This window comes from Oncorhynchus keta, chromosome 30 (genome assembly GCF_023373465.1).
Source record: "Oncorhynchus keta strain PuntledgeMale-10-30-2019 chromosome 30, Oket_V2, whole genome shotgun sequence".
NCBI lineage: Eukaryota > Metazoa > Chordata > Actinopteri > Salmoniformes > Salmonidae > Oncorhynchus > Oncorhynchus keta.
Genome location: NC_068450.1, coordinates 3,081,003 through 3,104,145, shown reverse-complemented (window position 1 = coordinate 3,104,145; position 23,143 = coordinate 3,081,003). Strand labels below are relative to the sequence as shown.

At 41.7% G+C, this 23,143-nt stretch overlaps 1 protein-coding gene across 2 annotated transcripts in view; it reads left to right on the top strand.

Moving 5' to 3' along the window:
- Positions 1-1,722: 1,722 nt before the first annotated feature.
- The window catches only part of LOC118379120 (cyclic nucleotide-gated cation channel-like), a 42,411-nt gene continuing 20,990 nt past the window's right edge, over positions 1,723-23,143 (top strand). For both annotated transcript variants that reach the window (XM_052487234.1, XM_052487233.1), the window contains exons 1-3: positions 1,723-2,043; positions 2,322-2,370; positions 3,277-3,383. In XM_052487234.1, coding sequence (XP_052343194.1) covers positions 3,277-3,383 — 107 coding nt within the window. In that variant the 5' untranslated portion in view covers positions 1,723-2,043; positions 2,322-2,370. The remainder of the gene's footprint in view (positions 2,044-2,321; positions 2,371-3,276; positions 3,384-23,143) is intronic.

The following is a 23,143-nucleotide window of genomic DNA, read 5'->3' as shown; positions in this document are numbered from 1 at the left end:
CCTGTATCTCTACTATAACCATGTATTAATCAGCTACCTGTATCTCTACTATAACCATGTATTAATCAGCTACCTGTATCTCTACTATAACCATGTATTAATCAGCTACCTGTATCTCTAATATAACCATGTATTTATCAGCTTCCTGTATCTCTAATATAACCATGTATTATCAGCTCCCTGTATCTCTAATATAACCATGTATTAATCAGCTACCTGTATCTCTAATATAACCATGTATTAATCAGCTACCTGTATCTCTAATATAACCATGTATTAATCAGCTACCTGTATCTCAAATATAACCATGTATTTATCAGCTACCTGTATCTCTAATATAACCATGTATTATCAGCTACCTGTATCTCTAATATAACCATGTATTTATCAGCTACCTGTATCTCTAATATAACCATGTATTATCAGCTACCTGTATCTCTAATATAACCATGTATTAATCAGCTACCTGTATCTCTAATATAACCATGTATTTATCAGCTACCTGTATCTCTAATATAACCATGTATTATCAGCTACCTGTATCTCTAATATAACCATGTATTTATCAGCTACCTGTATCTCTAATATAACCATGTATTATCAGCTACCTGTATCTCTAATATAACCATGTATTAATCAGCTACCTGTATCTCTAATATAACCATGTATTTATCAGCTACCTGTATCTCTAATATAACCATGTATTTATCAGCTTCCTGTATCTCTAATATAACCATGTATTTATCAGCTTCCTGTATCTCTACTATAACCATGTATTTATCAGCTACCTGTATCTCTAATATAACCATGTATTAATCAGCTACCTGTATCTCTAATATAACCATGTATTAATCAGCTACCTGTATCTCTACTATAACCATGTATTAATCAGCTACCTGTATCTCTAATATAACCATGTATTATCAGCTACCTGTATCTCTAATATAACCATGTATTTATCAGCTTCCTGTATCTCAATTAGAACCATGCATTAATTAGCAGATCTGAACATGAAACAGAACACTCTGAATGGAATTTCTGCACTTAGTCCACACACACATACACATTACCAAACGTTCTCCGCACTTCACACACTTCAAACAAGCTTCCTGAATAATGATGAGCTCATGGTACAATAGGACAGGAGGTGGGAGGGGGTTGAACACACAAACAGAATGTTGGAAGACCACCACTCAAAGGAGATGGAGAGACGGATGGATGGAGGGAGAGGGAGGGATGGATGGATGGAGGGAGGGAGGGAGGGGGATGGATGGAGGGAGAGGGAGGGAGGGATGGATGGAGGGAGAGGGAGGGATAGATGGAGAGAGAGAGAAAGCATTTGTCTTAGTTGAACTGAGATGAAGGGAGGCGTGTGGTGTGTTTCTGTTTGGAGTGGCATATAATTACCCTCTCATTTCCTCTCAGCTCTTCCCTCGTCTCTCCATCTCTTCGTCTCTCCATCCTTCCATCTCTCCCCTCCTCCCTCTCATCTCTCCCCTCGTCTCTCCATCTCTCCTCTCTCCTTCTCTTCATCTCTCCATCCTTCCATCTCTCCCCTCCTCCCTCTCATCTCTCCCCTCGTCTCTCCATCTCTTCATCTCTCCATCCTTCCATCTCTCCCCTCCTCCCTCTCATCTCTCCCCTCCTCCCTCTCATCTCTCCCCTCCTCCCTCTCATCTCTCCCCTCCTCCCTCTCATCTCTCCCCTCCTCCCTCTCATCTCTCCCCTCCTCCCTCTCATCTCTCCCCTCCTCCCTCTCATCTCTCCCCTCGTCCCTCCATCTGTCTGTGTTTGGATTTCACAGAAATAACCTGTTGCATTCAGGGGCAGACTGACATATAGGCAGACCTCTATAGCATATACACACATCTAAACTGACAACACATTCACACAGCTATGGAGAGAGACAGATGATTTAGTCTGTGGTTTACTACTCAATGTTAGTACACAGTGAGTTGGTTTTGAGGTTGTGTGGCTGGTTGACTGGCTGGGACGGCACAATCTAGTGTCTAGCATTCTACAGGGACGGAGGACAACAGGAAGGTGAAGCCTCTCTCCTTCTCTCCTCTCTCCCTCTCTCCTTCTCTCCTCTCTCCTTCTCTCCTCTCTCCTTTCTCCTTCTCTCTCCTTTCTCCTTCTCTCCTCTCTCCTTCTCTCCTCTCATCTCCCTTTCTGTCCCTCACTCTCTCTCATTCTACAGGGACGGGGGACAACAGGAAGGTGAAGCCTCTCTCCTTCTCTCCTTCTCTCCTCTCTCCTTCTCTCCTCTCTCCCTCTCTCTCCATCTCCCTTTCTGTCCCTCACTCTCTCTCATTCTACAGGGACGGAGGACAACAGGAAGGTGAAGCCTGAAAAAGACCAAATGTGAAGGTATTTGTCTAGGGTTCCTCACTTCACACTTCTCCTCTCTTCATCCCACTAGTCCTTTCCTCTTTACCTCTGTCTCTCTCTCTCCTTCTCTCCTCTCTCCTTCTCTCCTCTCTCCTTCTCTCCTCTCTCCCTCTCTCCTCTCTCCTTCTCTCCCTCTCTCCTTCTCTCCTCTCTCCTTCTCTCTCTTTCATCTCTCCTTCTCTCCTCTCTCCTCTCTCCCTCTCTCCTTCTCTCCTCTCTCCTTCTCTCTATTTCATCTCTCCTTCTCTCCTTCTCTCCTCTCTCCTTCTCTCCTCTCTCCCTCTCTCCTTCTCTCCTTCTCTCCTCTCTCCTTCTCTCCTCTCTCCCTCTCTCCTTCTCTCCTCTCTCCTTCTCTCATCTCTCCTTCTCTCCTCTCTCCTTCTCTCCTCTCTCCTTCTCTCCTCTCTCTTTCTCTCCTCTCTCCTTCTCTCCTCTCTCCTTCTCTCCTCTCTCCTTCTCTCCTCTCTCCCTCTCTCCTCTCTCCTTCTCTCCTCTCTCCTTCTCTCCTCTCTCCCTCTCTCCTCTCTCCTTCTCTCCTCTCTCCTTCTCTCCTTCTCTCCTCTCTCCTTCTCTCCTTCTCTCCTCTCTCCTTCTCTCCTCTCTCCCTCTCCTCTCTCCTTCTCTCCTCTCTCCCTATCTCCCTTTCTGTCCCCCACTCTCTCTCTTTCATCTCTCCCTCTCATTTTCTTTCCTCTTCTCTCCTTCTCCCCCCCATCTTTCTCCTCCCTCTCTCTCCTTCGTTACTCATAGCATTCTTTGTTTCTGTGACCAGGCGGTTGCTATGGTGGCCAAGGTTGTCTCCATGGTGATGGTAGCTTGTTGGTTACGTTTGGTTATGTTTCTGGACAATCCATGTCCTGGCTGACCTTCACACTGTGTGTCTAGATGACGGGGCAGGTGTTGGGTGAGGGTACTGAGCTGGCGTCTCAGAGGCTGTCAGTGAAGACATGGCTGGACGAGGAATGTGAGAGAGCAGACAGCAACCTGAGTCGGTATGAACACACACAAACACACACACACACACACACACACACACACACACACACACACACACACACACACACACACACACACACACACACACACACACACACACACACATTTATTTTCCAGCAGCACACCATCCCATTTTCCACCACTGGCTTGCCAGTGACCAGTGTTCCATATCTATTTACAGCAGCAGCCTCTGAGAGGCAGGGTAACTGGGTGTTTAACATAGCTACTAACAGGATGTCTGTCAGGTGTTTAACATAGCTACTAACAGGATGTCTGTCAGGTGTTTAACATAGCTACTAACAGGATGTCTGTCAGGTGTTTAACATAGCTACTAACAGGATGTCTGTCAGGTGTTTAACATAGCTACTAACAGGATGTCTGTCAGGTGTTTAACATAGCTACTAGCAGGATGTCTGTCAGGTGTTTAACATAGCTACTAACAGGATGTCTGTCAGGTGTTTAACATAGCTACTAACAGGATGTCTGTCAGGTCAGGTGTTTAACGTAGCTACTAACAGGATGTCTGTCAGGTGTTTAACATAGCTACTAACAGGATGTCTGTCAGGTGTTTAACATAGCTACTAGCAGGATGTCTGTCAGGTGTTTAACATAGCTACTAACAGGATGTCTGTCAGGTCAGGTGTTTAACATATCTACTAACAGGATGTCTGTCAGGTGTTTAACATAGCTACTAACAGGATGTCTGTCAGGTCAGGTGTTTAACGTAGCTACTAACAGGATGTCTGTCAGGTGTTTAACATAGCTACTAACAGGATGTCTGTCAGGTGTTTAACATAGCTACTAGCAGGATGTCTGTCAGGTGTTTAACATAGCTACTAACAGGATGTCTGTCAGGTCAGGTGTTTAACATAGCTACTAACAGGATGTCTGTCAGGTCAGGTGTTTAACATAGCTACTAACAGGATGTCTGTCAGGTTTTTAACATAGCTACTAGCAGGATGTCTGTCAGGTGTTTATCATAGCTACTAACAGGATGTCTGTCAGGTGTTTAACATAGCTACTAACAGGATGTCTGTCAGGTGTTTAACATAGCTACTAACAGGATGTCTGTCAGGTGTTTAACGTAGCTACTAACAGGATGTCTGTCAGGTGTTTAACATAGCTACTAACAGGATGTCTGTCAGGTGATTAACATAGCTACTAACAGGATGTCTGTCAGGTGTTTAACATAGCTACTAACAGGATGTCTGTCAGGTGTTTAACATAGCTACTAACAGGATGTCTGTCAGGTCAGGTGTTTAACATAGCTACTAACAGGATGTCTGTCAGGTGTTTAACATAGCTACTAACAGGATGTCTGTCAGGTCAGGTGTTTAACATATCTACTAACAGGATGTCTGTCAGGTGTTTAACATAGCTACTAGCAGGATGTCTGTCAGGTGTTTAACATAGCTACTAGCAGGATGTCTGTCAGGTGTTTAACATAGCTACTAACAGGATGTCTGTCAGGTGTTTAACATAGCTACTAACAGGATGTCTGTCAGGTGTTTAACATAGCTACTAACAGGATGTCTGTCAGGTGTTTAACATAGCTACTAACAGGATGTCTGTCAGGTGTTTAACATAGCTACTAACAGGATGTCTGTCAGGTCAGGTGTTTAACATAGCTACTAACAGGATGTCTGTCAGGTCAGGTGTTTAACATAGCTACTAACAGGATGTCTGTCAGGTGTTTAACATAGCTACTAACAGGATGTCTGTCAGGTGTTTAACATAGCTACTAGCAGGATGTCTGTCAGGTGTTTAACATAGCTACTAACAGGATGTCTGTCAGGTCAGGTGTTTAACATAGCTACTAACAGGATGTCTGTCAGGTCTGGTGTTTAACATAGCTACTAGCAGGATGTCTGTCAGGTGTTTAACGTAGCTACTAACAGGATGTCTGTCAGGTCAGGTGTTTAACATAGCTACTAACAGGATGTCTGTCAGGTCAGGTGTTTAACATAGCTACTAACAGGATGTCTGTCAGGTGTTTAACATAGCTACTAACAGGATGTCTGTCAGGTGTTTAACATAGCTACTAGCAGGATGTCTGTCAGGTGTTTAACATAGCTACTAACAGGATGTCTGTCAGGTGATTAACATAGCTACTAACAGGATGTCTGTCAGGTGTTTAACATAGCTACTAACAGGATGTCTGTCAGGTGTTTAACATAGCTACTAACAGGATGTCTGTCAGGTCAGGTGTTTAACATAGCTACTAACAGGATGTCTGTCAGGTCAGGTGTTTAACATAGCTACTAACAGGATGTCTGTCAGGTGTTTAACATAGCTACTAGCAGGATGTCTGTCAGGTGTTTAACATAGCTACTAACAGGATGTCTGTCAGGTGTTTAACATAGCTACTAACAGGATGTCTGTCAGGTCAGGTGTTTAACATTGCTACTAGCAGGATGTCTGTCAGGTGTTTAACATAGCTACTAACAGGATGTCTGTCAGGTGTTTAACATAGCTACTAACAGGATGTCTGTCAGGTCAGGTGTTTAACATAGCTACTAACAGGATGTCTGTCAGGTCAGGTGTTTAACATAGCTACTAACAGGATGTCTGTCAGGTGTTTAACATAGCTACTAACAGGATGTCTGTCAGGTGTTTAACATAGCTACTAGCAGGATGTCTGTCAGGTGTTTAACATAGCTACTAACAGGATGTCTGTCAGGTTTTTAACATAGCTACTAGCAGGATGTCTGTCAGGTGTTTAACATAGCTACTAACAGGATGTCTGTCAGGTGTTTAACATAGCTACTAACAGGATGTCTGTCAGGTGTTTAACATAGCTACTAACAGGATGTCTGTCAGGTGTTTAACATACCTACTAACAGGATGTCTGTCAGGTCAGGTGTTTAACATAGCTACTAACAGGATGTCTGTCAGGTGTTTTACATAGCTACTAGCAGGATGTCTGTCAGGTGTTTAACATAGCTACTAACAGGATGTCTGTCAGGTGTTTTACATAGCTACTAACAGGATGTCTGTCAGGTGTTTTACATAGCTACTAACAGGATGTCTGTCAGGTGTTTAACATAGCTACTAACAGGATGTCTGTCAGGTGTTTAACATAGCTACTAACAGGATGTCTGTCAGGTGTTTAACATAGCTACTAACAGGATGTCTGTCAGGTGTTTAACATAGCTACTAACAGGATGTCTGTCAGGTGTTTAACATAGCTACTAACAGGATGTCTGTCAGGTGTTTAACATAGCTACTAACAGGATGTCTGTCAGGTGTTTAACATAGCTACTAACAGGATGTCTGTCAGGTGTTTAACATAGCTACTAACAGGATGTCTGTCAGGTCAGGTGTTTAACATAGCTACTAGCAGGATGTCTGTCAGTTGTTTAACATAGCTACTAACAGGATGTCTGTCAGGTGAGGTGTTTAACATAGCTACTAACAGGATATCTGTCAGGTGTTTAACATAGCTACTAACATGATGTCTGTCAGGTGTTTAACATAGCTACTAACAGGATGTCTGTCAGGTGTTTAACATAGCTACTAACAGGATGTCTGTCAGGTGTTTAACATAGCTACTAAGAGGATGTCTGTCAGGTGTTTAACATAGCTACTAACAGGATGTCTGTCAGGTGTTTAACATAGCTACTAGCAGGATGTCTGTCAGGTGTTTAACATAGCTACTAACAGGACGTCTGTCAGGTCAGGTGTTTAACATAACTACTAGCAGGATGTCTGTCAGGTGTTTAACATTGCTACTAGCAGGATGTCTGTCAGGTCAGGTGTTTAACATAGCTACTAACAGGATGTCTGTCAGGTGTTTAACATAGCTACTAACAGGATGTCTGTCAGGTCAGGTGTTTAACATAGCTACTAACAGGATGTCTGTCAGGTGTTTAACATAGCTACTAACAGGATGTCTGTCAGGTCAGGTGTTTAACATAGCTACTAGCAGGATGTCTGTCAGGTGTTTAACATAGCTACTAACAGGATGTCTGTCAGGTGTTTAACATAGCTACTAGCAGGATGTCTGTCAGGTCAGGTGTTTAACATAGCTACTAGCAGGATGTCTGTCAGGTGTTTAACATAGCTACTAACAGGATGTCTGTCAGGTGTTTAACATAGCTACTAACAGGATGTCTGTCAGGTGTTTAACATAGCTACTAACAGGATGTCTGTCAGGTGTTTAACATAGCTACTAACAGGATGTCTGTCAGGTGTTTAACATAGCTACTAGCAGGATGTCTGTCAGGTGTTTAACATAGCTACTAACAGGATGTCTGTCAGGTCAGGTGTTTAACATAGCTACTAACAGGATGTCTGTCAGGTGTTTAACATAGCTACTAACAGGATGTCTGTCAGGTGTTTAACATAGCTACTAACAGGATGTCTGTCAGGTGTTTAACATAGCTACTAACAGGATGTCTGTCAGGTGTTTAACATAGCTACTAACAGGATGTCTGTCAGGTGTTTAACATAGCTACTAACAGGATGTCTATCAGGTGTTTAACATAGCTACTAACAGGATGTCTGTCAGGTGTTTAACATAGCTACTAACAGGATGTTTGTCAGGTGTTTAACATAGCTACTAGCAGGATGTCTGTCAGGTGTTTAACATAGCTACTAACAGGATGTTTGTCAGGTGTTTAACATAGCTACTAACAGGATGTCTGTCAGGTGTTTAACATAGCTACTAACAGGATGTCTGTCAGGTCAGGTGTTTAACGTAGCTACTAACAGGATGTCTGTCAGGTGTTTAACATAGCTACTAACAGGATGTCTGTCAGGTGTTTAACATAGCTACTAGCAGGATGTCTGTCAGGTGTTTAACTAACAGGATGTCTGTCAGGTCAGGTGTTTACAGGATGTCTAACAGGATGTCTGTCAGGTGTTTAACATAGCTACTAACAGGATGTCTGTCAGGTGTTTAGGATGTCTGTCAGGTGTTTAACAGCAGGATGTCTGTCAGGTGTTTAACATAGCTACTAACAGGATGTCTGTCAGGTCAGGTGTTTAACGTAGCTACTAACAGGATGTCTGTCAGGTGTTTAACATAGCTACTAACAGGATGTCTGTCAGGTGTTTAACATAGCTACTAACAGGATGTCTGTTAGGTGTTTAACATAGCTACTAGCAGGATGTCTGTCAGGTGTTTAACATAGCTACTAACAGGATGTCTGTCAGGTGTTTAACATAGCTACTAGCAGGATGTCTGTCAGGTGTTTAACATAGCTACTAACAGGATGTCTGTCAGGTGTTTAACATAGCTACTAACAGGATGTCTGTCAGGTGTTTAACATAGCTACTAGCAGGATGTCTGTCAGGTGTTTAACATAGCTACTAACAGGATGTCTGTCAGGTCAGGTGTTTAACATAGCTACTAACAGGATGTCTGTCAGGTGTTTAACATAGCTACTAACAGGATGTCTGTCAGGTGTTTAACATAGCTACTAACAGGATGTATGTCAGGTGTTTAACATAGCTACTAACAGGATGTCTGTCAGGTGTTTAACATAGCTACTAACAGGATGTCTGTCAGGTGTTTAACATAGCTACTAACAGGATGTCTGTCAGGTGTTTAACATAGCTACTAACAGGATGTCTGTCAGGTGTTTAACATAGCTACTAACAGGATGTCTGTCAGGTCAGGTGTTTAACATAGCTACTAACAGGATGTCTGTCAGGTGTTTAACATAGCTACTAACAGGATGTCTATCAGGTGTTTAACATAGCTACTAACAGGATGTCTGTCAGGTGTTTAACATAGCTACTAACAGGAAGTTTGTCAGGTGTTTAACATAGCTACTAGCAGGATGTCTGTCAGGTGTTTAACATAGCTACTAACAGGATGTTTGTCAGGTGTTTAACATAGCTACTAACAGGATGTCTGTCAGGTGTTTAACATAGCTACTAACAGGATGTCTGTCAGGTCAGGTGTTTAACGTAGCTACTAACAGGATGTCTGTCAGGTGTTTAACATAGCTACTAACAGGATGTCTGTCAGGTGTTTAACATAGCTACTAACAGGATGTCTGTCAGGTGTTTAACATACCTACTAACAGGATGTCTGTCAGGTCAGGTGTTTAAAATAGCTACTAACAGGATGTCTGTCAGGTGTTTTACATAGCTACTAGCAGGATGTCTGTCAGGTGTTTAACATAGCTACTAACAGGATGTCTGTCAGGTGTTTTACATAGCTACTAACAGGATGTCTGTCAGGTGTTTTACATAGCTACTAACAGGATGTCTGTCAGGTGTTTAACATAGCTACTAACAGGATGTCTGTCAGGTGTTTAACATAGCTACTAACAGGATGTCTGTCAGGTGTTTAACATAGCTACTAACAGGATGTCTGTCAGGTGTTTAACATAGCTACTAACAGGATGTCTGTCAGGTGTTTAACATAGCTACTAACAGGATGTCTGTCAGGTGTTTAACATAGCTACTAACAGGATGTCTGTCAGGTGTTTAACATAGCTACTAACAGGATGTCTGTCAGGTGTTTAACATAGCTACTAACAGGATGTCTGTCAGGTCAGGTGTTTAACATAGCTACTAGCAGGATGTCTGTCAGTTGTTTAACATAGCTACTAACAGGATGTCTGTCAGGTGAGGTGTTTAACATAGCTACTAACAGGATATCTGTCAGGTGTTTAACATAGCTACTAACATGATGTCTGTCAGGTGTTTAACATAGCTACTAACAGGATGTCTGTCAGGTGTTTAACATAGCTACTAACAGGATGTCTGTCAGGTGTTTAACATAGCTACTAAGAGGATGTCTGTCAGGTGTTTAACATAGCTACTAACAGGATGTCTGTCAGGTGTTTAACATAGCTACTAGCAGGATGTCTGTCAGGTGTTTAACATAGCTACTAACAGGATGTCTGTCAGGTGTTTAACATAGCTACTAACAGGATGTCTGTCAGGTCAGGTGTTTAACATAACTACTAGCAGGATGTCTGTCAGGTGTTTAACATTGCTACTAGCAGGATGTCTGTCAGGTCAGGTGTTTAACATAGCTACTAACAGGATGTCTGTCAGGTGTTTAACATAGCTACTAACAGGATGTCTGTCAGGTCAGGTGTTTAACATAGCTACTAACAGGATGTCTGTCAGGTGTTTAACATAGCTACTAACAGGATGTCTGTCAGGTCAGGTGTTTAACATAGCTACTAGCAGGATGTCTGTCAGGTGTTTAACATAGGTACTAACAGGATGTCTGTCAGGTGTTTAACATAGCTACTAGCAGGATGTCTGTCAGGTCAGGTGTTTAACATAGCTACTAGCAGGATGTCTGTCAGGTGTTTAACATAGCTACTAACAGGATGTCTGTCAGGTGTTTAACATAGCTACTAACAGGATGTCTGTCAGGTGTTTAACATAGCTACTAACAGGATGTCTGTCAGGTGTTTAACATAGCTACTAACAGGATGTCTGTCAGGTGTTTAACATAGCTACTAGCAGGATGTCTGTCAGGTGTTTAACATAGCTACTAACAGGATGTCTGTCAGGTCAGGTGTTTAACATAGCTACTAACAGGATGTCTGTCAGGTGTTTAACATAGCTACTAACAGGATGTCTGTCAGGTGTTTAACATAGCTACTAACAGGATGTCTGTCAGGTGTTTAACATAGCTACTAACAGGATGTCTGTCAGGTGTTTAACATAGCTACTAACAGGATGTCTGTCAGGTGTTTAACATAGCTACTAACAGGATGTCTGTCAGGTGTTTAACATAGCTACTAACAGGATGTCTGTCAGGTGTTTAACATAGCTACTAACAGGATGTCTATCAGGTGTTTAACATAGCTACTAACAGGATGTCTGTCAGGTGTTTAACATAGCTACTAACAGGATGTCTGTCAGGTGTTTAACATAGCTACTAGCAGGATGTCTGTCAGGTCTGGTGTTTAACATAGCTACTAACAGGATGTTTGTCAGGTGTTTAACATAGCTACTAACAGGATGTCTGTCAGGTGTTTAACATAGCTACTAACAGGATGTCTGTCAGGTCAGGTGTTTAACGTAGCTACTAACAGGATGTCTGTCAGGTGTTTAACATAGCTACTAACAGGATGTCTGTCAGGTGTTTAACATAGCTATAGCTACTAGCAGGATGTCTGTCAGGTGTTTAACATAGCTACTAACAGGATGTCTGTCAGGTCAGGTGTTTAACATATCTACTAACAGGATGTCTGTCAGGTGTTTAACATAGCTACTAACAGGATGTCTGTCAGGTGTTTAACATAGCTACTAGCAGGATGTCTGTCAGGTGTTTAACATAGCTACTAACAGGATGTCTGTCAGGTCAGGTGTTTAACGTAGCTACTAACAGGATGTCTGTCAGGTGTTTAACATAGCTACTAACAGGATGTCTGTCAGGTGTTTAACATAGCTACTAACAGGATGTCTGTCAGGTGTTTAACATAGCTACTAGCAGGATGTCTGTCAGGTGTTTAACATAGCTACTAACAGGATGTCTGTCAGGTGTTTAACATAGCTACTAGCAGGATGTCTGTCAGGTGTTTAACATAGCTACTAACAGGATGTCTGTCAGGTGTTTAACATAGCTACTAACAGGATGTCTGTCAGGTCAGGTGTTTAACATTGCTACTAGCAGTATGTCTGTCAGGTGTTTAACATAGCTACTAACAGGATGTCTGTCAGGTGTTTAACATAGCTACTAGCAGGATGTCTGTCAGGTGTTTAACATAGCTACTAACAGGATGTCTGTCAGGTCAGGTGTTTAACATAGCTACTAACAGGATGTCTGTCAGGTGTTTAACATAGCTACTAACAGGATGTCTGTCAGGTGTTTAACATAGCTACTAACAGGATGTATGTCAGGTGTTTAACATAGCTACTAACAGGATGTCTGTCAGGTGTTTAACATAGCTACTAACAGGATGTCTGTCAGGTGTTTAACATAGCTACTAACAGGATGTCTGTCAGGTGTTTAACATAGCTACTAACAGGATGTCTGTCAGGTGTTTAACATAGCTACTAACAGGATGTCTATCAGGTGTTTAACATAGCTACTAACAGGATGTCTGTCAGGTGTTTAACATAGCTACTAACAGGATGTTTGTCAGGTGTTTAACATAGCTACTAGCAGGATGTCTGTCAGGTGTTTAACATAGCTACTAACAGGATGTTTGTCAGGTGTTTAACATAGCTACTAACAGGATGTCTGTCAGGTGTTTAACATAGCTACTAACAGGATGTCTGTCAGGTCAGGTGTTTAACGTAGCTACTAACAGGATGTCTGTCAGGTGTTTAACATAGCTACTAACAGGATGTCTGTCAGGTGTTTAACATAGCTACTAGCAGGATGTCTGTCAGGTGTTTAACATAGCTACTAACAGGATGTCTGTCAGGTCAGGTGTTTAACATATCTACTAACAGGATGTCTGTCAGGTGTTTAACATAGCTACTAACAGGATGTCTGTCAGGTGTTTAACATAGCTACTAGCAGGATGTCTGTCAGGTGTTTAACATAGCTACTAACAGGATGTCTGTCAGGTCAGGTGTTTAACATAGCTACTAACAGGATGTCTGTCAGGTGTTTAACATAGCTACTAACAGGATGTCTGTCAGGTGTTTAACATAGCTACTAACAGGATGTCTGTCAGGTGTTTAACATAGCTACTAACAGGATGTCTGTCAGGTGTTTAACATAGCTACTAACAGGATGTCTGTCAGGTGTTTAACATAGCTACTAGCAGGATGTCTGTCAGGTGTTTAACATAGCTACTAACAGGATGTCTGTCAGGTGTTTAACATTGCTACTAGCAGGATGTCTGTCAGGTCAGGTGTTTAACATAGCTACTAACAGGATGTCTGTCAGGTGTTTAACATAGCTACTAGCAGGATGTCTGTCAGGTGTTTAACATAGCTACTAACAGGATGTCTGTCAGGTCAGGTGTTTAACATAGCTACTAACAGGATGTCTGTCAGGTGTTTAACATAGCTACTAACAGGATGTCTGTCAGGTGTTTAACATAGCTACTAACAGGATGTATGTCAGGTGTTTAACATAGCTACTAACAGGATGTCTGTCAGGTGTTTAACATAGCTACTAACAGGATGTCTGTCAGGTGTTTAACATAGCTACTAACAGGATGTCTGTCAGGTGTTTAACATAGCTACTAACAGGATGTCTATCAGGTGTTTAACATAGCTACTAACAGGATGTCTGTCAGGTGTTTAACATAGCTACTAACAGGATGTTTGTCAGGTGTTTAACATAGCTACTAGCAGGATGTCTGTCAGGTGTTTAACATAGCTACTAACAGGATGTTTGTCAGGTGTTTAACATAGCTACTAACAGGATGTCTGTCAGGTGTTTAACATAGCTACTAACAGGATGTCTGTCAGGTGTTTAACATAGCTACTAACAGGATGTCTGTCAGGTGTTTAACATAGCTACTAACAGGATGTCTGTCAGGTCAGGTGTTTAACATAGCTACTAACAGGATGTCTGTCAGGTGTTTAACATAGCTACTAACAGGATGTCTGTCAGGTGTTTAACATAGCTACTAACAGGATGTCTGTCAGGTCAGGTGTTTAACGTAGCTACTAACAGGATGTCTGTCAGGTGTTTAACATAGCTACTAACAGGATGTCTGTCAGGTGTTTAACATAGCTACTAGCAGGATGTCTGTCAGGTGTTTAACATAGCTACTAACAGGATGTCTGTCAGGTCAGGTGTTTAACATATCTACTAACAGGATGTCTGTCAGGTGTTTAACATAGCTACTAACAGGATGTCTGTCAGGTGTTTAACATAGCTACTAGCAGGATGTCTGTCAGGTGTTTAACATAGCTACTAACAGGATGTCTGTCAGGTCAGGTGTTTAACGTAGCTACTAACAGGATGTCTGTCAGGTGTTTAACATAGCTACTAACAGGATGTCTGTCAGGTGTTTAACATAGCTACTAGCAGGATGTCTGTCAGGTGTTTAACATAGCTACTAACAGGATGTCTGTCAGGTGTTTAACATAGCTACTAGCAGGATGTCTGTCAGGTGTTTAACATAGCTACTAACAGGATGTCTGTCAGGTCAGGTGTTTAACATAGCTACTAACAGGATGTCTGTCTGTCAGGTCAGGTGTTTAACATAGCTACTAACAGGATGTCTGTCAGGTTTTTAACATAGCTACTAGCAGGATGTCTGTCAGGTGTTTATCATAGCTACTAACAGGATGTCTGTCAGGTGTTTAACATAGCTACTAACAGGATGTCTGTCAGGTGTTTAACATAGCTACTAACAGGATGTCTGTCAGGTGTTTAACATAGCTACTAACAGGATGTCTGTCAGGTGTTTAACGTAGCTACTAACAGGATGTCTGTCAGGTGTTTAACATAGCTACTAACAGGATGTCTGTCAGGTGTTTAACATAGCTACTAACAGGATGTCTGTCAGGTGTTTAACATAGCTACTAACAGGATGTCTGTCAGGTGTTTAACATAGCTACTAACAGGATGTCTGTCAGGTGATTAACATAGCTACTAACAGGATGTCTGTCAGGTGTTTAACATAGCTACTAACAGGATGTCTGTCAGGTGTTTAACATAGCTACTAACAGGATGTCTGTCAGGTCTGGTGTTTAACATAGCTACTAACAGGATGTCTGTCAGGTGTTTAACATAGCTACTAACAGGATGTCTGTCAGGTGTTTAACATAGCTACTAACAGGATGTCTGTCAGGTCAGGTGTTTAACATAGCTACTAACAGGATGTCTGTCAGGTGTTTAACATAGCTACTAACAGGATGTCTGTCAGGTCAGGTGTTTAACATAGCTACTAGCAGGATGTCTGTCAGGTGTTTAACATAGCTACTAACAGGATGTCTGTCAGGTGTTTAACATAGCTACTAACAGGATGTCTGTCAGGTGTTTAACATAGCTACTAACAGGATGTTTGTCAGGTCAGGTGTTTAACATTGCTCCTAGTAGGATTTCTGTCAGGTGTTTAACATAGCTACTAACAGGATGTCTGTCAGGTGATTAACATAGCTACTAACAGGATGTCTGTCAGGTGTTTAACATAGCTACTAGCAGGATGTCTGTCAGGTCAGGTGTTTAACATAGCTACTAGCAGGATGTCTGTCAGGTGTTTAACATAGCTACTAACAGGATGTCTGTCAGGTCAGGTGTTTAACATTGCTACTAGCAGGATGTCTGTCAGGTGTTTAACATAGCTACTAACAGGATGTCTGTCAGGTGTTTAACATAGCTACTAACAGGATGTCTGTCAGGTCAGGTGTTTAACATAGCTACTAGCAGGATGTCTGTCAGGTGTTTAACATAGCTACTAACAGGATGTCTGTCAGGTGTTTAACATAGCTACTAACAGGATGTCTGTCAGGTGTTTAACATAGCTACTAACAGGATGTCTGTCAGGTCAGGTGTTTAACATTGCTACTAGCAGGATGTCTGTCAGGTGTTTAACATAGCTACTAACAGGATGTCTGTCAGGTGTTTAACATAGCTACTAACAGGATGTCTGTCAGGTCAGGTGTTTAACATAGCTACTAACAGGATGTATGTCAGGTGTTTAACATAGCTACTAACAGGATGTCTGTCAGGTGTTTAACATAGCTACTAACAGGATGTCTGTCAGGTGTTTAACATAGCTACTAACAGGATGTCTGTCAGGTGTTTAACATAGCTACTAACAGGATGTCTATCAGGTGTTTAACATAGCTACTAACAGGATGTCTGTCAGGTGTTTAACATAGCTACTAACAGGATGTTTGTCAGGTGTTTAACATAGCTACTAGCAGGATGTCTGTCAGGTGTTTAACATAGCTACTAACAGGATGTTTGTCAGGTGTTTAACATAGCTACTAGCAGGATGTCTGTCAGGTGTTTAACATAGCTACTAACAGGATGTCTGTCAGGTGTTTAACATAGCTACTAACAGGATGTCTGTCAGGTGTTTAACATAGCTACTAACAGGATGTCTGTCAGGTCAGGTGTTTAACATAGCTACTAACAGGATGTCTGTCAGGTGTTTAACATAGCTACTAACAGGATGTCTGTCAGGTGTTTAACATAGCTACTAACAGGATGTCTGTCAGGTCAGGTGTTTAACGTAGCTACTAACAGGATGTCTGTCAGGTGTTTAACATAGCTACTAACAGGATGTCTGTCAGGTGTTTAACATAGCTACTAGCAGGATGTCTGTCAGGTGTTTAACATAGCTACTAACAGGATGTCTGTCAGGTCAGGTGTTTAACATATCTACTAACAGGATGTCTGTCAGGTGTTTAACATAGCTACTAACAGGATGTCTGTCAGGTGTTTAACATAGCTACTAACAGGATGTCTGTCAGGTGTTTAACATAGCTACTAACAGGATGTCTGTCAGGTCAGGTGTTTAACGTAGCTACTAACAGGATGTCTGTCAGGTGTTTAACATAGCTACTAACAGGATGTCTGTCAGGTGTTTAACATAGCTACTAACAGGATGTCTGTCAGGTGTTTAACATAGCTACTAACAGGATGTCTGTCAGGTGTTTAACATAGCTACTAGCAGGATGTCTGTCAGGTGTTTAACATAGCTACTAACAGGATGTCTGTCAGGTCAGGTGTTTAACATAGCTACTAACAGGATGTCTGTCAGGTCAGGTGTTTAACATAGCTACTAACAGGATGTCTGTCAGGTTTTTAACATAGCTACTAGCAGGATGTCTGTCAGGTGTTTATCATAGCTACTAACAGGATGTCTGTCAGGTGTTTAACATAGCTACTAACAGGATGTCTGTCAGGTGTTTAACATAGCTACTAACAGGATGTCTGTCAGGTGTTTAACATAGCTACTAACAGGATGTCTGTCAGGTGTTTAACGTAGCTACTAACAGGATGTCTGTCAGGTGTTTAACATAGCTACTAACAGGATGTCTGTCAGGTGTTTAACATAGCTACTAACAGGATGTCTGTCAGGTGTTTAACATAGCTACTAACAGGATGTCTGTCAGGTGTTTAACATAGCTACTAACAGGATGTCTGTCAGGTGATTAACATAGCTACTAACAGGATGTCTGTCAGGTGTTTAACATAGCTACTAACAGGATGTCTGTCAGGTGTTTAACATAGCTACTAACAGGATGTCTGTCAGGTCTGGTGTTTAACATAGCTACTAACAGGATGTCTGTCAGGTGTTTAACATAGCTACTAACAGGATGTCTGTCAGGTGTTTAACATAGCTACTAACAGGATGTCTGTCAGGTCAGGTGTTTAACATAGCTACTAACAGGATGTCTGTCAGGTGTTTAACATAGCTACTAACAGGATGTCTGTCAGGTCAGGTGTTTAACATAGCTACTAGCAGGATGTCTGTCAGGTGTTTAACCTAGCTACTAACAGGATGTCTGTCAGGTGTTTAACATAGCTACTAACAGGATGTCTGTCAGGTGTTTAACATAGCTACTAACAGGATGTCTGTCAGGTCAGGTGTTTAACTATAGGATGTCTACTAGCAGGATGTCTGTCAGGTGTTTAACATAGCTACTAACAGGATGTCTGTCAGGTGTTTAACATAGCTACTAACAGGATGTCTGTCAGGTGTTTAACATAGCTACTAACAGGATGTCAGGATGTCTGTCTAGGTCAGGTGTTTAACATAGCTACTAACAGGATGTCTGTCAGGTGTTTAACATAGCTACTAACAGGATGTCTGTCAGGTCAGGTGTTTAACATAGCTACTAGCAGGATGTCTGTCAGGTGTTTAACATAGCTACTAACAGGATGTCTGTCAGGTGTTTAACATAGCTACTAACAGGATGTCTGTCAGGTCAGGTGTTTAACATAGCTACTAACAGGATGTCTGTCAGGTGTTTAACATAGCTACTAACAGGATGTCTGTCAGGTGTTTAACATAGCTACTAACAGGATGTCTGTCAGGTGTTTAACATAGCTACTAACAGGATGTCTGTCAGGTCAGGTGTTTAACATAGCTACTAGCAGGATGTCTGTCAGGTGTTTAACATAGCTACTAACAGGATGTCTGTCAGGTGTTTAACATAGCTACTAACAGGATGTCTGTCAGGTCAGGTGTTTAACATAGCTACTAACAGGATGTCTCTGTCAGGTGTTTAACATAGCTACTAACAGGATGTCTGTCAGGTGTTTTAACATAGCTACTAACAGGATGTCTGTCAGGTGTTTAACATAGCTACTAACAGGATGTCTGTCAGGTGTTTAACATAGCTACTAGCAGGATGTCTGTCAGGTGTTTAACATAGCTACTAACAGGATGTCTGTCAGGTGTTTAACATAGCTACTAGCAGGATGTCTGTCAGGTGTTTAACATAGCTACTAACAGGATGTCTGTCAGGATGTCTGTAACATAGCTACTAACAGGATGTCTGTCAGGTCAGGTGTTTAACATAGCTACTAACAGGATGTCTGTCAGGTGTTTAACATAGCTACTAACAGGATGTCTGTCAGGTCAGGTGTTTAACATAGCTACTAACAGGATGTCTGTCAGGTTTTAACATAGCTACTAGCAGGATGTCTGTCAGGTGTTTATCATAGCTACTAACAGGATGTCTGTCAGGTGTTTAACATAGCTACTAACAGGATGTCTGTCAGGTGTTTAACATAGCTACTAACAGGATGTCTGTCAGGTGTTTAACATAGCTACTAACAGGATGTCTGTCAGGTGTTTAACGTAGCTACTAACAGGATGTCTGTCAGGTGTTTAACATAGCTACTAACAGGATGTCTGTCAGGTGTTTAACATAGCTACTAACAGGATGTCTGTCAGGTGTTTAACATAGCTACTAACAGGATGTCTGTCAGGTGTTTAACATAGCTACTAACAGGATGTCTGTCAGGTGATTAACATAGCTACTAACAGGATGTCTGTCAGGTGTTTAACATAGCTACTAACAGGATGTCTGTCAGGTCTGGTGTTTAACATAGCTACTAGCAGGATGTCTGTCAGGTGTTTAACATAGCTACTAACAGGATGTCTGTCAGGTGTTTAACATAGCTACTAACAGGATGTCTGTCAGGTCAGGTGTTTAACATAGCTACTAACAGGATGTCTGTCAGGTGTTTAACATAGCTACTAACAGGATGTCTGTCAGGTCAGGTGTTTAACATAGCTACTAGCAGGATGTCTGTCAGGTGTTTAACATAGCTACTAACAGGATGTCTGTCAGGTGTTTAACATAGCTACTAACAGGATGTCTGTCAGGTGTTTAACATAGCTACTAACAGGATGTCTGTCAGGTCAGGTGTTTAACATAGCTACTAGCAGGATGTCTGTCAGGTGTTTAACATAGCTACTAACAGGATGTCTGTCAGGTGTTTAACATAGCTACTAACAGGATGTCTGTCAGGTGTTTAACATAGCTACTAACAGGATGTCTGTCAGGTCAGGTGTTTAACATTGCTACTAGCAGGATGTCTGTCAGGTGTTTAACATAGCTACTAACAGGATGTCTGTCAGGTGTTTAACATAGCTACTAACAGGATGTCTGTCAGGTCAGGTGTTTAACATAGCTACTAGCAGGATGTCTGTCAGGTGTTTAACATAGCTACTAACAGGATGTCTGTCAGGTGTTTAACATAGCTACTAACAGGATGTCTGTCAGGTGTTTAACATAGCTACTAACAGGATGTCTGTCAGGTCAGGTGTTTAACATTGCTACTAGCAGGATGTCTGTCAGGTGTTTAACATAGCTACTAACAGGATGTCTGTCAGGTGTTTAACATAGCTACTAACAGGATGTCTGTCAGGTCAGGTGTTTAACATAGCTACTAACAGGATGTCTGTCAGGTGTTTAACATAGCTACTAACAGGATGTCTGTCAGGTGTTTAACATAGCTACTAGCAGGATGTCTGTCAGGTGTTTAACATAGCTACTAACAGGATGTCTGTCAGGTCAGGTGTTTAACATAGCTACTAACAGGATGTCTGTCAGGTCAGGTGTTTAACATAGCTACTAACAGGATGTCTGTCAGGTGTTTAACATAGCTACTAACAGGATGTCTGTCAGGTGTTTAACATAGCTACTAGCAGGATGTCTGTCAGGTGTTTAACATAGCTACTAACAGGATGTCTGTCAGGTGTTTAACATAGCTACTAACAGGATGTCTGTCAGGTGTTTAACATAGCTACTAACAGGATGTCTGTCAGGTTTTTAACATAGCTACTAGCAGGATGTCTGTCAGGTCAGGTGTTTAACGTAGCTACTAACAGGATGTCTGTCAGGTGTTTAACATAGCTACTAGCAGGATGTCTGTCAGGTGTTTAACATAGCTACTAACAGGATGTCTGTCAGGTGTTTAACATAGCTACTAGCAGGATGTCTGTCAGGTGTTTAACATAGCTACTAACAGGATGTCTGTCAGGTCAGGTGTTTAACATATCTACTAACAGGATGTCTGTCAGGTGTTTAACATAGCTACTAACAGGATGTCTGTCAGGTGTTTAACATAGCTACTAGCAGGATGTCTGTCAGGTGTTTAACATAGCTACTAACAGGATGTCTGTCAGGTGTTTAACATAGCTACTAACAGGATGTCTGTCAGGTCAGGTGTTTAACATAGCTACTAACAGGATGTCTGTCAGGTCAGGTGTTTAACATAGCTACTAACAGGATGTCTGTCAGGTTTTTAACATAGCTACTAGCAGGATGTCTGTCAGGTGTTTATCATAGCTACTAACAGGATGTCTGTCAGGTGTTTAACATAGCTACTAACAGGATGTCTGTCAGGTGTTTAACATAGCTACTAACAGGATGTCTGTCAGGTGTTTAACATAGCTACTAACAGGATGTCTGTCAGGTGTTTAACGTAGCTACTAACAGGATGTCTGTCAGGTGTTTAACATAGCTACTAACAGGATGTCTGTCAGGTGTTTAACATAGCTACTAACAGGATGTCTGTCAGGTGTTTAACATAGCTACTAACAGGATGTCTGTCAGGTGTTTAACATAGCTACTAACAGGATGTCTGTCAGGTGATTAACATAGCTACTAACAGGATGTCTGTCAGGTGTTTAACATAGCTACTAACAGGATGTCTGTCAGGTCAGGTGTTTAACATAGCTACTAACAGGATGTCTGTCAGGTGTTTAACATAGCTACTAACAGGATGTCTGTCAGGTCAGGTGTTTAACATAGCTACTAGCAGGATGTCTGTCAGGTGTTTAACATAGCTACTAACAGGATGTCTGTCAGGTGTTTAACATAGCTACTAACAGGATGTCTGTCAGGTGTTTAACATAGCTACTAACAGGATGTCTGTCAGGTCAGGTGTTTAACATTGCTACTAGCAGGATGTCTGTCAATTGTTTAACATAGCTACTAACAGGATGTCTGTCAGGTGTTTAACATAGCTACTAACAGGATGTCTGTCAGGTGTTTAACATAGCTACTAACAGGATGTCTGTCAGGTGTTTAACATAGCTACTAACAGGATGTCTGTCAGGTGTTTAACATAGCTACTAACAGGATGTCTGTCAGGTGTTTAACATAGCTACTAACAGGATGTCTGTCAGGTCAGGTGTTTAACATTGCTACTAGCAGGATGTCTGTCAGGTGTTTAACATAGCTACTAACAGGATGTCTGTCAGGTGTTTAACATAGCTACTAACAGGATGTCTGTCAGGTCAGGTGTTTAACATAGCTACTAACAGGATGTCTGTCAGGTGTTTAACATAGCTACTAACAGGATGTCTGTCAGGTGTTTAACATAGCTACTAGCAGGATGTCTGTCAGGTGTTTAACATAGCTACTAACAGGATGTCTGTCAGGTCAGGTGTTTAACATAGCTACTAACAGGATGTCTGTCAGGTGTTTAACATAGCTACTAACAGGATGTCTGTCAGGTCAGGTGTTTAACATAGCTACTAGCAGGATGTCTGTCAGGTGTTTAACATAGCTACTAACAGGATGTCTGTCAGGTGTTTAACATAGCTACTAACAGGATGTCTGTCAGGTCAGGTGTTTAACATAGCTACTAGCAGGATGTCTGTCAGGTGTTTAACATAGCTACTAACAGGATGTCTGTCAGGTGTTTAACATAGCTACTAACAGGATGTCTGTCAGGTGTTTAACATAGCTACTAACAGGATGTCTGTCAGGTCAGGTGTTTAACATTGCTACTAGCAGGATGTCTGTCAGGTGTTTAACATAGCTACTAACAGGATGTCTGTCAGGTGTTTAACATAGCTACTAACAGGATGTCTGTCAGGTGTTTAACATAGCTACTAACAGGATGTCTGTCAGGTGTTTAACATAGCTACTAACAGGATGTCTGTCAGGTGTTTAACATAGCTACTAACAGGATGTCTGTCAGGTGTTTAACATAGCTACTAGCAGGATGTCTGTCAGGTGTTTAACATAGCTACTAACAGGATGTCTGTCAGGTCAGGTGTTTAACATAGCTACTAACAGGATGTCTGTCAGGTCAGGTGTTTAACATAGCTACTAACAGGATGTCTGTCAGGTGTTTAACATAGCTACTAACAGGATGTCTGTCAGGTGTTTAACATAGCTACTAGCAGGATGTCTGTCAGGTGTTTAACATAGCTACTAACAGGATGTCTGTCAGGTTTTTAACATAGCTACTAGCAGGATGTCTGTCAGGTGTTTAACATAGCTACTAACAGGATGTCTGTCAGGTGTTTAACATAGCTACTAACAGGATGTCTGTCAGGTGTTTAACATAGCTACTAGCAGGATGTCTGTCAGGTCAGGTGTTTAACATAGCTACTAACAGGATGTCTGTCAGGTCAGGTGTTTAACATAGCTACTA